The sequence below is a fragment of the Callithrix jacchus genome, chromosome 9 (assembly GCF_049354715.1).
Source record: "Callithrix jacchus isolate 240 chromosome 9, calJac240_pri, whole genome shotgun sequence".
Lineage (NCBI taxonomy): Eukaryota > Metazoa > Chordata > Mammalia > Primates > Cebidae > Callithrix > Callithrix jacchus.
In genome coordinates this window covers 115,120,557-115,136,332 of record NC_133510.1, presented here as the reverse complement: position 1 = coordinate 115,136,332, position 15,776 = coordinate 115,120,557, and the positions used below count along the sequence as shown (strand labels likewise).

The 15,776-nt window shown below is 48.7% G+C and overlaps 1 protein-coding gene and 1 pseudogene across 22 annotated transcripts in view; one reads left to right on the top strand and one right to left on the bottom strand.

The window, feature by feature from the left end:
* HECTD4 (HECT domain E3 ubiquitin protein ligase 4) overlaps positions 1 to 15,776 on the top strand; it is a 224,153-nt gene that overhangs the window by 195,567 nt on the left and 12,810 nt on the right. For 10 of the 21 annotated variants that reach the window (XR_013522116.1, XM_078337353.1, XM_054238907.2 and 7 more), the window contains 7 exons: positions 2,737 to 4,043; positions 4,941 to 5,148; positions 6,858 to 6,950; positions 8,764 to 8,987; positions 9,079 to 9,230; positions 11,144 to 11,250; positions 11,983 to 12,106. Coding sequence is in view for 18 of the 21 variants with exons in the window: in XM_078337353.1 (XP_078193479.1) it covers positions 2,737 to 4,043; positions 4,941 to 5,148; positions 6,858 to 6,950; positions 8,764 to 8,987; positions 9,079 to 9,230; positions 11,144 to 11,250; positions 11,983 to 12,106 (2,215 nt within the window). In the remaining 3 variants the exon portion in view is untranslated. The remainder of the gene's footprint in view (positions 1 to 2,736; positions 4,044 to 4,940; positions 5,149 to 6,857; positions 6,951 to 8,763; positions 8,988 to 9,078; positions 9,231 to 11,143; positions 11,251 to 11,982; positions 12,107 to 15,776) is intronic. The other 11 variants (XR_013522118.1, XM_078337356.1, XM_078337355.1 and 8 more) reach the window with 3 other exon arrangements.
* Positions 5,284 to 5,795, bottom strand: LOC108593226 (large ribosomal subunit protein eL21 pseudogene; annotated as a pseudogene). Its single transcript, XR_013522120.1, has one exon. The product of XR_013522120.1 is annotated as a large ribosomal subunit protein eL21 pseudogene (transcript).

The window sequence follows — 15,776 nt, the reverse complement described above, 5'->3', positions numbered from 1 at the left end:
CCTTCACTGTGCCCCAGCAGAGAGAGGAGCATGGACATCTGTCCTCTGTGAAGGTTCTATGAGAGCCCATGTTCCAGGACAGTCACAAACTTATTTCCAACCAGATTTCGCAGGCAGTGTCAGTCCTGAGAGAACAGGAAGCTTGGTCCCCTCGTTGATAGGTGCTGGACTTAGTAAGTCAGCTTCAGCAGGCCCTTGGGATTCCCCTGGCCAGTGATCTTTTATCCCGTACGATAGCCATATGGATGTAGTGAACTGCAGGCTTTCTTGCAGGATGAGGGCTCAGCTGGCTCTGTGGGATGCAGGCTTTAAATGTTCATGATCCCTAATCAGGTCTGACATACATGAGCTTTCTCTCTTTCTACTGAGATCCAGGTCACATGAATATGTGAATGTGAGATATGCATCTGGTACAAAGGAGACCTTGGCACAAATGTGTGGTCCATCTTGTGGTTCTAGACGGTGTTTCCCAAACTTTAGTCATTATCATGCCACCATTATATGATTGTTGCCACATCCACAAATTGTGCCTATCAGCATTTATTTACTTATTTTATTTTTTCGAAATGGAGTCTCGCTCTGTCACCCAGGCTGGAGTGTAGTAGCTCGATCTCGACTCACTGCAACCTCTGTCTCCGGGTTCAAGTAATTCTCCTGCCCCAACCTCCCAAGTAGCTGGGATTACAGGCGTCTGCCACCACACTTGGCTAATTTTTTTTCTATTTAGTAGAAGCAGGGTTTCACCATGTTAACCAGGCTGGTCTCAATCTCCTGACCTCAGGTGACCCACCTGCCTTGGCCTCCCATAGTGCTGGGATTACAGGCGTGATTGAGCCACTGCACCCAGCAGCATTTATTTAACAGTTTCTATTGCAATCAACGCCTCCTTTTTTAAAATTTAAATTTAGTTTTAAAGAAGCCTTTACAGGGGAGAAGAAAAGCAAAGCACACTGCCATATGTGTACCTACGCAACTGTCTTGCATGCTCTGCTCATGTACCCCAAAACCTATAATCCAATAAAAAATAAAAAATAAATAAATAAATAAAAGAAGCCTTTACATCACTTCTCTAAATACAAAATTAGTATCCCTTGGCATAATTAAAAGGCATCAGTAAAAAGAAATACAGGCCAGGCCTGGTGTCCCACGCCTGTAATCCCAGCACTTTGGGAGGCTGAGGTAGAAGGATGGCTTGAGGCCAGGAGTTCGAGACCAGCCAAGGCAACACAATGAGACCCTGTCTCAATCAATTTATCAATCCAGCTATCCATCCATTCATACATACATATATTCAAAGAAAATAGTTGCTGTCACAAAAATCTAGCTGAATGCTGTTCACTGTCAAAGGCACTGGGACTCTGGCCCACTCTTTGTTAGGAATATGCCAGCTTTGGCTGTGTCCCCACCCCCCAAAAAAAAAAAGAATATGCCAGCTGGCAGGGTGCTGTTGCCTCATGCCTGTAATCCCAGCACTTTGGGAGGCCAAGGTGGGTGGATCACCTGAGGTCAGGAGTTCAAGACCACCCTGACCAACATGGAGAAATCCCATCTCTACTAAAAATAGAAAATTAGTCAGGCGTGGTAGTACATGCCTATAATCCCAGCTACTTGGGAAGTTGGGGCAGGAGAATCGCTTGAACCTGGGAGGCAGAGGTTATGGTGAGCCAAGATCGTGCCACTGCACTCAAGCCTGGGCAACGAGTGAAACTCTATCTTCAAAAAAAAAAGAATATGCCAGCCTTGGCCAGGTGCAGTGGCTCAGGCCTGTAATCCCAGCACTTTGGGAAGCTGAGGCACGTGGACCACTTAAGGCCAGAAGTTCAAAACCAGCCTGGCCAACATTATGAAACCCATCTCTGCTAAAAATACAAAAATTAACTGGGTGTCGTGGCACACGCCTATAATCCAAGTTACTCTGGAGTCTGAAGCACAAGAATTACTTCAGGTTTTAACTGGGAGGCAGAGGTTGCACTGAGCCAAGATTGCCCCACTGCACTCCAGCCTGGGCGATAGAGACAGACTCCGTCTCAAGAAACAAAAAAACAAAGCAGCTTTAAAAATTATTAAAGAAAAAAATTTTATCAAAAAAACAAAAAGAATATGCCAGCCTCATGGCCAGGCACAGTGGGTCACACCTACAAACCCCGTACTTTGAGAGGCTGAGGTGGGAGGATCACTTGAGCCCAGGAGTTCTAGACCAGCCTGGATAACGTGGCGAATCATGAAAACTATCTCTATGAAAGAAAAATATAATACAAAAATCAGCTGGGCATGGTCTCACACACCTGTAATCCCAGCTATTCAGGAGGCTGAGGTATCGCTTGAGCATAGGAGGTTGAGACTGCAGTGAGCTGTGATTGTACCACTGCACTCCAGCCTGGGTGACAGATCAAGATCTTGTTTCAAAAAAAAGAAAAAAGAATATGCCAGCCTCAAAGTAAGACTTTCGTATTGGCAAAAATGGACTAAAAGAGGAGTTTAAAAGGAGTACCATTTCAGTGTGCTGTCACCTCTGGAGCCACCTGCCAGCTCCGAATCCCAGCTCTCTGTCTGGTAGCTGTGTGACCTCCAGCCAGGCCTCCATCTCCGAGCCTCTGTTTCTCCAACTGTAAGAAGGAACTGAATTGCATAGTCACTGTTCACAGGGTTGTTATGGGGGTTGAATCCAGGCTCAGAACAGTGCCTAGAACATAGGGAGTGCTGCATAGTAATTGCTGTTATTTTCATTTGCCTTAGGAAACTTCCTGTGGACCACAGACATGGCAGCCTGCGTGAAGGAGCTTGTTTTCCATCTCCTGGCGGAGCTCCTGCGCACAGTGCATGCCCTGGAGCAGAGGCGGCATCCTGCTGGCCTGTCCTCTTCCATCGCCCTCCAGCTGAACCCCTGCCTGGCTATGCTGATGGCCTTGCAGTCAGAGCTCCACAAGCTATACGATGAGGAGACGCAGAACTGGGTCTCAGGCAGCGCTTGTGGGGGCTCTGGAGGGGCAGTGGCTGGTGATCAGGGCAGATTCTCTACATATTTTCATGCACTTATGGAAGGGTGCCTGGCAGTGGCTGAAGTGACCCTGCCTACTAACATGAGTGTCACAGCCAGCGGGGTGACCTCAGCAACTGCCCCAAATCTCAGCGACTCATCCTCCTCCTCCTCGTCCTCCCCAGGACAGACCCCACAAAGTCCCAGCCTCCTCTCCAAGAGGAAGAAAGTCAAGATGAAGCGGGAAAAGGCCTCCTCGTCGGGCAAGCGGCAGTCCTCCCGCACGGTGGACTCGGACCCCACTGTGCTCAGCATCGGAGGCAGCAAGCCCGAGGACATGCTGTGGTTCCACCGTGCACTCACCCTGCTCATCATCCTCCGCCACCTCACCAGGAAGGACCCACAGGGGCTGGGCGTGACGAGTGATGCCATTGCTGATGCCTGCCAGGCCCTGGTGGGCCCCACCGCCCACAGCCGCTTGCTGGTGATCTCCGGGATCCCCACCCACCTGGATGAGGGTGTGGTCAGAGGTGCCATCCGCAAGGCCTGCAACGCCCATGGCGGGGTCTTCAAAGATGAGATCTACATCCCACTGCAGGAAGAAGACCCCAAGAAGCCGAAAGACAAGGCCGAGGGCGGGGAAGGGAAAGCTGAGCCTGAGAAGACGTTGGCCTTCCCCAGCACAGACAGCATGGAGGTCAGCACATCCAGCAGCCTGACTCCCGCCATGAGCATCAGCGCCTCTGCCTCCACCAGCCAGGCCTCCATCTGCAGCTCCCAGGGCATCTCGCAGACCATCAGTGACCTCTCTGCGGATCCGCTGCCCGCCGGCCTCGAGCTGCCCATTCCTCCAGGCCTATTGGAGCCCCACGTGGTGTCCAGCCAGGAGAGCCTAGATATTTCCCTGTGCAGCACTGGCAGCCTGGGCAGCCTGGGCAGCCTGGGTGAGCCCTTGGACAATGCAGAGACGGCCTCGGTGTCAGACATGGGCTCCATGTACACAGTCACTTCCCTGGACAACCAGCCCCTTGTGGCACGCCCCATCAAAGGCTTTGCAGTTGTGGAGGTAACAGCTCTCAGGCATGCACAACCACTAAATCATGACTGATTTCAATCCCCCAAGCCTCTTTAAACCTTCCGAAGTTATTTTCTAGTAGATAATGGTGGAGCACTTGGAGGCTCCCTGGGGCAACCCTTAGAATGAACCAGTGAGTCTGCTTAGGATGACATCTCTGAGAGTGATACCAAGTTCCATGTCACAAAGTAAAGGAGGCAGAGGGCTCAGGGCCTGGCCTTCCATGGTAGGTGGGTGAATGCCATCAGTGCATTCTGACTCAGCCCCATCATATCATCTTGAGTGGCCTTCAGTTCTTTTGGGTGCTGCCATTGGCAGAAGGGATGTTCACTGAGCACTGTGAGAATAGACTCCTGCCATTCTGAGTTTCAGATGACCTAAGTGCTGGCAAGTCATACTTCCACTTTCCAGGTGTTTCCTAGGTCTCGCAGTTTAGAAATCCTGCATCAAAGCCTTTCTGTACTGTTGTATAATAGTACACATAGGGAACTGGCATGCGTTACTCTCCCAGCAGGTTCTGCAAGGAGGGTTCAGGGATCAAGCAGTTGGTTTCTTTCCTAGAATCACTTCTTTGAATCCATCATCCTCCTTTGTGGGGACTTCCTTAGAGCCAGGCATGGATTTTTACTCCCTGGGAATCAGAGTAAAGCCACAGACCTGGGCGGGGTTTAGCGGCAGACATTTCAGGTTGAGTTGTTTGCTAAAAGTCGCTGTTGTTGGCCTGTGGGAGAAAGTTCCCCAGGAGGTCCAGCTCACCCAAGTCGGGCAGCTCTTGCATCTCTCCAGACCAATAGACAGTTGCCAGGAAAAGGTGGGAGGGAGAAGTTCAATCATACTGAATGACTGGTCATGCTACTCAAATCCTGACCCTGTTCTCTATTCACACAGATAAGATCCCGAGCCAAAGTTGAAAAAATTCGAGCAAGTTTATTTAACAATAATGATTTGATTGGTTTGTCAAGTTTGGATGGTGAAGATGAATTGATGGAAATGTCAACGGAAGAGATTCTAACCGTGTCTGTAGTAAATCAGAGTCTCTTTGATACTCAGGGGAGTCCAGGGTTAGAAGATTATTTCAATGATAAGTCAATTAAAGGTGGGTTCTGGATTTTTTTTTTATCTGTAGACTTTTTGTGGAGCAATTTCAGGCTTACAGAAAAGAAATTGTATTAAAATTCCTTCCCTCCCCAGTGTCCCCCCCCCCCGCTTTTTTTTTTTAACAGTCCAGAGGTCTTTTATTTTTTTCCCCACCTATCATGCCATGAATTCATAGGGAATAGGTTCTGGCAGCTCGGGCTCCTTCCCATTGGTTCTCACACGGTGCACTTCTCTGGGTGGAGCAGGCTGGCGCTTCAGCTGAACCCAGGTACCTTTCTCTTTGGCTTCTTTCTTTTTCTGACCATTTTCCTTCACACGTTTTAGGAAGCTATCTCGGCTCTTAGAGTGCTCGATGTGCTCAATATGCACATTAATTGTCTTGGCAAGAATCTTGTCCTTAACTTGTTTGTTTACAACAATGCCAACAGCACGCTGGGTAACATTGTAGACTCTTCCAGTTTTGCCATGATAACATTTGTGGGGCATTCCTTTTTGAACAGTACCCATGCCCTTGATGTCCACAACATCGCCTTTCTTATAGATTCGCATATACGTGGCCAAAGGAACAACTCCATGTTTTCTAAAAGGCCTAGAGAACATGTATCGAGTGCCTCTCCTCTTTCCCTTTGTGTTCGTCATTTTGGCCAATTACTGGAAGATGGTGGTTCCGGCCAAAAGGCCAGTGTCCCCTATTTTTAACATCTTGCATTAAAGAGGATCTTGGCAGCTACTCCTGGGTTGCAGATTTTGAAAATGATTCAGAGAGTGCTGGGGAGACGGGATAAGAGACTCCATTGTTGGCCAGTGGGAGTTGATTGTATGCATCTTTGTATGATATGAAAAGAATGTTCCTACCCTCTCCCAGCTGTCAGGACACTGAAGGCCATGGGGGCAGCCCCTGCCTGCTGCATTCCAGCTGGAGAGGCTACCAGGGGTGGCTTTGCGCCACCTGCAACAGGCTTGAATGTGGGCTTGTATTCAAGTCATTTTTTCCTTTTTGTGTAGCCAGGCTTCCCCTGGTTCAAGTGCAAGTGTATTTATCTGGTTCTGTCCTATGCAGCTAGAATGAATATTGCTGGTTTATTTGGTCATATGCTTAAGAACAGCTCATGCCTCTCCCTTATAAAACTGACTCTTGGGGAAGAAACAGTTTCAGCCCTTTTCTCTCCAAAGTCCCATTTGCTAGCTTTTGCCATTTTGGTGGCTCTTTTGTGGAGCAGACTGTCTGTTTCCTCAGTAATTGTTTTTAATTCCTCTTTTCTTTTCTGCTTTTATTCCTTTTTTCTTTTTAAAATGTTTTCCTTTTATAAAAAAGTTTTATTTATTATTCATACAGAGAGGGTCTTCCTATGTTGCCCAGGCTGGTCTCAAACTCCTAGGCTCAAGCAGTCCTCCAGCCTTGGCCTCCCAAAGTTTTGGGACTACAGGCGTGAGCCACCACACGGGCCTTAATCTAATTCTTTAATGTTTGAAATTTTATCATAGAGTTGGTATGTTGTTCTGTGTTTATGAAGTAGAAAAATGTAATTGTTTTGGGGGGTGGGGACAGTCTCTCTCTGTCATCCAGGCAGGAGCGCAGTGGTGCGATCTCAGCTCATTGCAACCTCCATCTCCCAGGTTCAAGCAATTATCCAGCCTCAGCATCCCCTATAGCTGGGATTACAGGTGCATGCCACCATACCCAGCTAATTTTTGTATTTTTCGTAGAAGTGGGATTTCATTACGTTGGCCAGGCTGGTCTCAAACTACTGACCTCAAGTGATCTGCCCACCTCGGGCTCCCAAAGTGCTGGAATTACAGGTATGAACCATTGCACCAAGCCCAAAAATGTAATACTGAGTAGAGGTTTTGTTGTTTAAAAGTATTGCCCCAGGCTAGGTACAGTGGCTCATGCCTGTAATTCCAGCACTTTGGGAGGCCAAGGCAAAAGGATTGCTTGAGCTGAGGAATTTGAGACCAGACTGGGCAGCATAGAGAGACTTTGTCGCTACAAAAATTAAAATAAGCCGGGCATGGTGGCACGTGCCTGTAGTCCTAGCTACTCAGGAGGCTAAGGTGGGAAGATCACCTGAGCCCAGGAATCGGAGGCTGTGGTGAGCTGTGATCACGCCACTGCACTCCAACTTGGGTAACAGAGCAATATCCTGTCTTAAAAAAAAAAAAATTACCCAATCATGAAATCTGGAAATGTTCCCTCAGAGATGGAATCAGGGTGAGGTAAATGAGGTCTTAGGTATGCAATTTAATGGAGCTCCAAAAAACTCAGTCAGTAAGATAAATAATATTCTAGTGCAGTTTTTTTTAAAGTCATAATTAATGTAAAGTATTCATGATCAGCAGTGTTAACATTTTAAATAAAGATAGGATCAGCATTACTAATCTTTTCTCTTCCTCAGGCTCCGAAATGGGTCAGCACAGCACTGTAAATATTTTGCTCATCATGAAGGGTTTTTTAATATTTATTTTATTTTATTTTATTTATTTATTTCTTAGACAGAGTCTTGCTCAGAGTCCAGTCTCCCAGGCTAGAGTACAGTGGCACTATCTCAGCTCACTGCAACCTCCACCTCCTGGGTTCAAGTTCTCCTACATCAGCCTCCTGAGTAGCTGGGACTACAGTCGCACACCACCATGCTTGGCAAATTTTTGTATTTTTTTGTAGAGAGGGGTTTTCACTATGTTGGCCAGGCTGGACTTGAACTCCTGACCTCAAGTAAGCCACCTGCTTCAGCCTCCCAAAGTGCTGGGATTACAGGTGTGAGCTACTGAACCTGGCTTCATGTGAGGGTTTTTAACTGTGTCAGCTGAGGGCTCAGCCCCTCTCTTCCACACACCTGCCTGTCCCACCTTCAGCCCAGATGTGCTGGAGTTTCCACAGCTGGGCCTGACCTCGGCCAGACTCCCCAAGAGAAGGAGTGGCCAGAGGGAATGAGGGGCCTAGGCTGCCAAGAGAAGGGAGTAATTCCTGAGACCATGCAGATGGGTTCATGATTGGCCCTTAGGAAAGGCAAGAGCAGCTTCTGGAGTGCTTGTTTGGGGACAAAAAAATATTTTTTTCTGGTGCTCCTGGACAGTTTTCTTGTATCTCAGAAAACTTTCACCAGCTTGTCATACCAATTTTGAAGCACATTTCCTAAGAACACAATCACTGTAATTCCCACTAAAAATACTTGCTGGCTATCTATTCTCTGGGATTATTCTAGGCTAAACTGCTATGATAAATAGCCCCAAGAGGACAATGGCTCAAGTCCAGTGGAAGTCAATTCCCTGCAGATGTCAGAGTTGGGGTGAACACTGAGGTACACCCACCCTCAGGGAGGGGCCTGTCCTCCCTGAGCAGCCAGGCAGGGGCCAAGTACAGAGGAGAGCAGCCTGGCCCCTGGGTAGCTCACATCCCACAGTGACCATGGTTGCAGGGCCGCCCCTGATGGCAAGAAAGGCTGGGCATGTGCTGGTAGTGTGCCCAGAGAGGGAGCCAGGCTTTGGTGGGCAGCTCACCATTCCACTAGTGTCCATCCACTGCCCCTTTCAGTGTTTAGAAACAGAATGCTTGCAGGGCTTATCCCGATGCATGTTCACAGCAGAATTGTTTTGCCCCCTCTCCGTCCAACAGGGGAGAAGCTGGTGCCGGGGGCCAGAGAGGTTCTGACGGAAATATTTAAGAGCTGTGCCCATTCAGAGCAGACGCTGAGCCTGACACCAGCGAAGCCCATCAGAGTCTCTGACATTTATCTTAGCAAAGAGCAGATCAACTCCCAGACCCCAGGCAACCTCCTCCACCTCTTCTTCACCAATGTCCGGCCTCCAAAAAAGGTGCTGGAGGATCAGCTCACCCAGGTAGCTGCCCATCCCAACCGTGCCCAGGCCAGGCCTCAGGTGCTCCGCAAGGTGAACCTGAGAGCCTCCTCCCTGCCTCTGTGCTCCACAGATCCTGAGGAAGTACGGCGTGCCAAAGCCCAAGTTTGACAAGAGCAAGTACAGCAAGGCCGGGAAGGAGCAGCACCCCGTAAAGGTGGTGAGCACCAAGCGGCCCATCACCAAACCGCCTGCCAAGGACAAGGCTGTGCTCAACAGCGTCAGGTACGTGCCCCAAGGAGCCCAGGCAGCCTGGCTGTGGGCAGATGTGGAGGCAGCCTCCAAGCAGGAGCCTGGGGGGCGGCAGCTCCTCTGGAAGAGCCTGGTTTCGGGCTTTTTTTATCATAGTTTGTCACCCAGGCTGGAGTGCAGTGGCCCAATCATAGCTCACCTCAGCTTAACCTCCCAGGCTCAAGCAATCCTCCCCCCTCAGCCCGCCTCCTGAGTAGCTGGGACTACAGGCACATGACCCTTCACCTGGGTAATTTTTAAAAATTTTTCTGTACCGGTGAGGTTTCTTTTTTTTTTTTTTTCATTTATATTGTGTCAGATGGGGTTTCACCATGTTGGCCAGGTTGGTCTTGAACTCCTGGGCTCAAGCGATGGGCCTGCATTGGCCTCCCAAAATGCCGAGGTTACAGGTGGGAGCCACTGCGCCTGATGGGTGTCTGGGCCTCTTCTGCTGAGTGCCTTTCTCAGTCCTTAGCTCCATCAGCTGAGCATCAGAGTTTCATTTTATCCACAGGTGTGGTCAAATCCTGACCATGCAGGCTAGAAAGCCAACCCATATAAATGAAGACAACATCTAAAATGTACAGAATTTTTTTAAAATCCTACTTGTTTTTGCCACACAAATAATGCATAGTTATTGTAGGAAGATTAGAAAATGCCTAACGCCTTAAGCCTAGGAGTTCAAGACTAACCTGGGCAACATGGCCAGCCCTACAAAACAATATAAAAAAAAATTGCCGACTGTGGTGGCGTGCACCTGTGGTCCCAGCTACTCAAGAAGCTGAAGCAGGAGGATGGCTTGAGCCCCAGAGGTCAAGGCTGCAATGAGTCATGATCATACCGCTGCTCTCCAGTCCAGCCTGGGTGATGGAATGAGACTCTGCCTCAAAAAAAAAAAAAAAAATGCGTAGGGCCTATTGGAAAAAATTAAATTGCCCCATGCATAACAACTACTTTTAAGTACCATGACCTTTGATTTATGCCTATGTATTATTTTCTTAAGTTTTGAATGACTAAAATGGTAGAAAATGTGAAAGCATATGCAGTGAAAAGCCACTCAACCATTCTTAAGCCTTGAAGTTCCCTCCCTGAGCCTGCAAGGTTGCTTCTCCAGCCTTTGAGAAGAACCCTTTCTGTAAATACACAAGCAATTCTACTCATATGCCCAGTGCTGGGTACCATATACCATGTCTACACCTTGCCATTTTTATTTAATACTAATTTTGGTGATTATTTCAGATTAGTACAAAAAGAATTCCCCATTCCTTTAAAAAATAGCTACATAACATTCCACATATGGATATGTATATAAATTTTATAAAATATTCTTTAGAAAATGGCTCGGGCCATTTTCTATGACTCTCAAGTACTCAGAGTTGAAACCTTGATAGCAAAGTATTACCCAGTAAGAGTCTCTAGAGGAATTGTTTAACCAGAAAAACAAAGGATTTTAAAAATTAATTCATTGGGTAGAAATGGCGTTCTTCACTCAGCACTGTCCTGTAGTACTTTCTGTGCTGGTGGAAATCAGTGCTGTGTCTATGTCTGTGCATTGTGGCAAGGGTGAACAGGAACTGAATTTCTGATTGTATTTCATTTTAATTAATTTAACCTTAGGTAGCTACATCTGGCTAGTGACTGCCTTATTGAACAATGTAGCTCTAAAATATGTAGAGTGTTTGAAAAGAGTCTCTACAAGATTTGTCACAATTTAAGGCAGGAATTTGTTCTTGTAATCTGCTCAGTAAACTTTTCTCACTCTGAACAAAGGTGGTCTTGAACCCAGTCCTGTCTAAGCCCTCAGTTGGAGGAGGGGGCAAGAATGAATGCCTGCACTAGACTGTGTATTTCCTGTCGGGAGGAGGTGTGAACGTGCATTAGTCTAATTCCAGTGCTTTGGTCTACAGCAGGACTGCCTTAAGTGAGAAGAAGCCAACTGTGAAGCCAAAGTCACCAGAAAAGAGCAAACCAGATGAAAAGGACCCAGAAAAGTCACCTACCAAAAAACAAGAAGGTGAATGAGCAGGTGGGGCCTGGAGCGGGCGGGGACCTGCTTCCACCCTGGAGACTGGGCAGCCTCCCAGGAGCAGGCCTCTGCTTTTCCCCACTGGCTACTCTCCCACTGGGATGGCCCCTGCTCTGGGCTATGGGTTCCCTGGGGTATCAGGCAGGGCAGCATTTCTAGAGATGCTGGGAAATATTCCTGGCTAGGGATCGCCCCTGGGCGCCATCATTGATGACCGTGAACTTGAGGAGGTAAAATAGCAGTTCCAGAAACACTGCACACCAAGGGTGAAGAATAGATGATCATGACTGAAAAGTGAAGATTGGGAAATCTGGGTGGACACTTTCTTCTAGAGGGGACTGGCCTAAGCTAGTGGCCCATGCTGGGGCAGTAGAATATAAGCCTCCAGAAAGACCAGGCAGCATTAGAGAAAGCTATTCTGTTGTTTGGAAAATCGCTTTGTCAGTCGGGGATGTTTCTGAGATTCATAGGAAGAGGGGACGTGGGGAAACTACAGCCAGTTGAGGGGGTACGGTTGGGGGCCTGGGCACATGAGGGCTTATGAGTATCCTGTGCACAGTGGGTTGCAATGGCAAATGACAGTCTCCAGAGTTACGGGAGAGAGAGGGGAGTTAGGTGGTTTGGGCTGTGAGGGAGAGGCTGTGGCGAGAGCATACGCACTGGAGGTACGTGATGTGCATAGGCCTTGCCAGATTCCTCACACTGAACCCTTTCCACCAGTCCCAGAGGAAAAATACCTGACGCTGGAAGGATTTCACAAATTTGTTATTGACCGAGCCAAGCAAGACATCCGCAGTGTCTGGAGGGCGATCTTGTCCTGTGGTTATGATCTTCATTTTGAGAGGTAAGAGGGTTCACTCAACCCAGTTGTCACCTTGCACAGAAATTGTTTCAGCCAAAAGCGTAATTTCTGGGGAGCTGGTCCATCTTCCCTGTTGGTAATGCTTTCTGCGTTATTAATCTCTGTTTTTTTCCTAAGTGCTAAATGGGTTTCCAACCCATTGTTAAACAGACCGGTTCTTTTTCTCCACATGCCTGACTTGGGGACTGTGCTGGTCAGCTCGGGCTGCCGTGACAGGACACCACACACTGGGTGGCTTCAACAACAGAAACATGTTCTCTGTCAGTTCTGGAGGCTGGAAGGCCCAGATCAAGGTGTCAGCAGCGCTGGTTTCTCCTGGGGCTGCTCTCCTTGGCTCCCGGACTGCCACCTTCTCAAGGTCCCTTCATAGGGTCTTCCCTCAGTACCTATTTGTCCTACTCTCCACTTCGTACAAAGACACCAGTCCTGTCTGATTAGGGACCCATGCTAATGACCTCTTTACCCTTAATCACCTCTTTAAAGGCCCTATCTCCAAATACAGTCACTCTGGGGATTAGGGCTTCAACATATGTATCTGCTGGGGGACTGGGAGGACACAGTTCAGTCCCATAACAGATAGTTTCTTACCCCAAAGAACCTTGTCCTCAAAGTCACACTTTGCCTCGAGTCTCCATTGCCCTCCCTCCTTCCCAGGCAGGGGCACAGCTAGGCCACAGCTCACCAGGACTCCAGGGCTAAATATTGTTTCCCCTTTCTAGCTGTAAGTGCATCCCACGCAGTCCAGAAATCACCCTGCCCTGCCCTCCCTCTGACTTGCGAGCATGCACGCACGCACATACACCCCTACCCTACTCAGCCTTGTCCACAGGAAGTACACCTGGCATCAATCAATGAAAATGGCTACCAGGCCAGGTACGGTGGCTCACACCTGTGATCGCAGCACTTTGGGAAGCTGAGGCAGGCAGATCATGAGGTCAGGAATTCGAGACCAGCCTGGACAACATAGTGAAACCCCATCTCTTAAAAAAAAAATACAGAAATCAGCTAGGCCTGGTGGTGTGCGCTTGGAGTCCCAGGTATTCAGGAGGCTGAGGCAGGAGCTTGAACCTGGGAAGTGGAGGTTGCAGTGAGTCGAGGTCACACCACTGCACTCTAGCCTGGGTGACAGAGCAAGACTCCATCTCGAAAAAAAGGAAGTGGCTACCAAGCTCAGGTGCGGTAGCTCATGCCTGTAAACCAGTACTTTGGGAGGCCGAGGCAGGTGTATCACCTGAGGTCAGGAGTTCAAGACCAACCTGACCAACACAGCGAAACCCCATCTCTACTAAAAATACAAAAATTAGCCAAGTGTGGTGACGCATGCCTGTAATCCCAGCTACTCGGGAGGCTGAGGCAGGAGAATTGCTTGAACTCGGGAGGTGGAAGTTACAGTGAGCCAAGCTGAGACTTCGCCATTGTACTCCAGCCTGGGCAACAAGAGTGAAACTTCCACTGAAAAAAAAACAAAGGCCAGGTGAAGTGGCTCACACTTATAATCCCAGCACTTTGGGAGGCTGAGGCGGGCAGATAACCTGAGGTTGGGAGTTTGAGACAAGCCTGACCAACATGGAGAAGTCCCGTCGCTACTAAAAATATAAAATTAGCTGGGTGTGGTGGCACATGACTGTAATCCCAGCTACTTAGGAGGCTGAGGCAGGAGAATCACTTGAACCCAGGAGGTGGAGGTTGTGATGGGTCAAGATAGCGCCACTGCACTCCAGCCTGGGCAACAAGAGCGAAACTCCATCTCAAAAAAAAAGAAAAAGAAAATGGCTACCAAAACATTTGGTATGCTCTTCTGCTTGGTGCCAGGATTTATACCATCGTTGAAGGCTCAGGATCAGTCCGTGAATGGATCTTGCACTATGGTGGCAGGGACAAGTTTTCTGAATTTGTTTTAGAAATCAGGAACCGGGATGACTTTGGAGGTTTTGTTGAAAAGTAGAATCACCTATTTTGGACTAGAAGCTGCATTCTAAGTGGAAAGGGGACAAATTGGACTGCAAATTGATTCTGAAGTGATGCATTTGTAATCTCTAGAAGGGCACACTCAGGCTGAGTGCAGTGGCTCACACCTGTAATCCCAGCACTATGGGAGGCCAAAGTGGGTGGATCACTTGAGTCCAGGAGTTCAAGACCTGCCTGGGCAGCATGGCAAAACCCTGTCTCTGTTAAAAATACAAAAATTAGCCGGGCATGGTGACATGCACCTGTAATCCCAGCTACTTGGAGGGTTGAGGAGGGAAGATCACTTGAGCCCGGGGGGCCAAGGCTTCAGTCAGCCGAGATCATGCCACTGCACTCCAGCTTGGGTGACAGAGTGAGACCCTGTCTCAAAAAACAAAAAAATACCCAATAAGGCTGGACGCGGGGTTAATCCTAGCACTTTGGGAGGCCGAGGTGGGTGGATCACAACGTCAAGAGATTGAGACCATCCTAGCCAACATTGTGAAACCCCCTCTCTACGAAAAATACAAAAATTAGCTGGTGTGGTGGCACACACCTGTGGTCCCAGCTACTCGGGAGGCTGAGGCAGAAGAATTGTTTGAACCCAGGAGGCGGAGGTTGCAGTGAGCTGAGATTGCGCTACTGCACTCCAGCCTGGCGACAGAGCAAGACTCCGTCTCAAAAAAAAAATACCCAATTAAGGGCCACATTCATAGGGGCCTTCTGGGGCGGTGGTAATGGCCTGACACATCCTGCCTCACCATGGACTTTTCTTTTTGTTTTTTTTTTTGAGACGGAGTTTCGCTCTTGTTACCCAGGCTGGAGTGCAATGGCGCGATCTCGTCTCACTGCAACCTCCGCCTCCTGGGTTCAGGCAATTCTCCTGCCTCAGCCTCCTGAGTAGCTGGGATTACAGGCACGCGCCACCATGCCCAGCTAATTTTTTGCATTTTTAGTAGAGACGGGGTTTCACCAAATTGACCAGGATGGTCTCAATCTCTTGACCTCTTGAGCCACCGCGCCCGGCCGGTACCATGGACTTTTCTAAAGGAAGCCAAAGGCTTCTGCTTGGATCATTCAGCCTAGAGAGCCATGGGGGACCCCCTTGTGAAAGAGGCTTAGATCTGTCTTCAAGCACTCCTTGGATGGGACAGAGGTGGCCTGAAGGAAGGAAACACCTGATGCTGCCCCCTTCCCCCCAGCCCCCAGGGTAATGTTCTCAATATGACAGGTGGCCCACTCAGGGTGCCACAGTCTCTGGAATTAGTGGCTCTGCCAGGCATCTGCCCACCTGCATGCCTTTCTTGGGTTAATAGCCCAATATTTGTGGACTAAGGACATGCACCCTTTCTGAAAACCTCACACAGTGTGTGCAGACCCAGAAGGCCATGTCCGGTATTCTGTGCCCACAGCATTACTGTGTGATGCTTCAGTGAATATTTCACCCAATGTTTTTCTGGAAGTAGATTTGTTCAGTCCCACTGATGTGGGATTAGACAAGATACACTATTCTGCAATCTGCTTTTTATCTTTTGAGACACGGTCTGACTCTGTCATCCAGGCTGAAGCGCAGTGGCACAGTCACAGCTCACTGCAGCCTCAACCTCCTGGGTTTGGGTCATTCTCTCACCTCAGCTCCCCTGGTAGCTGGGACCACAGGCACACAACACTGTGCCCAGCTAATTTTTGTGACTGGTTGGTTGGT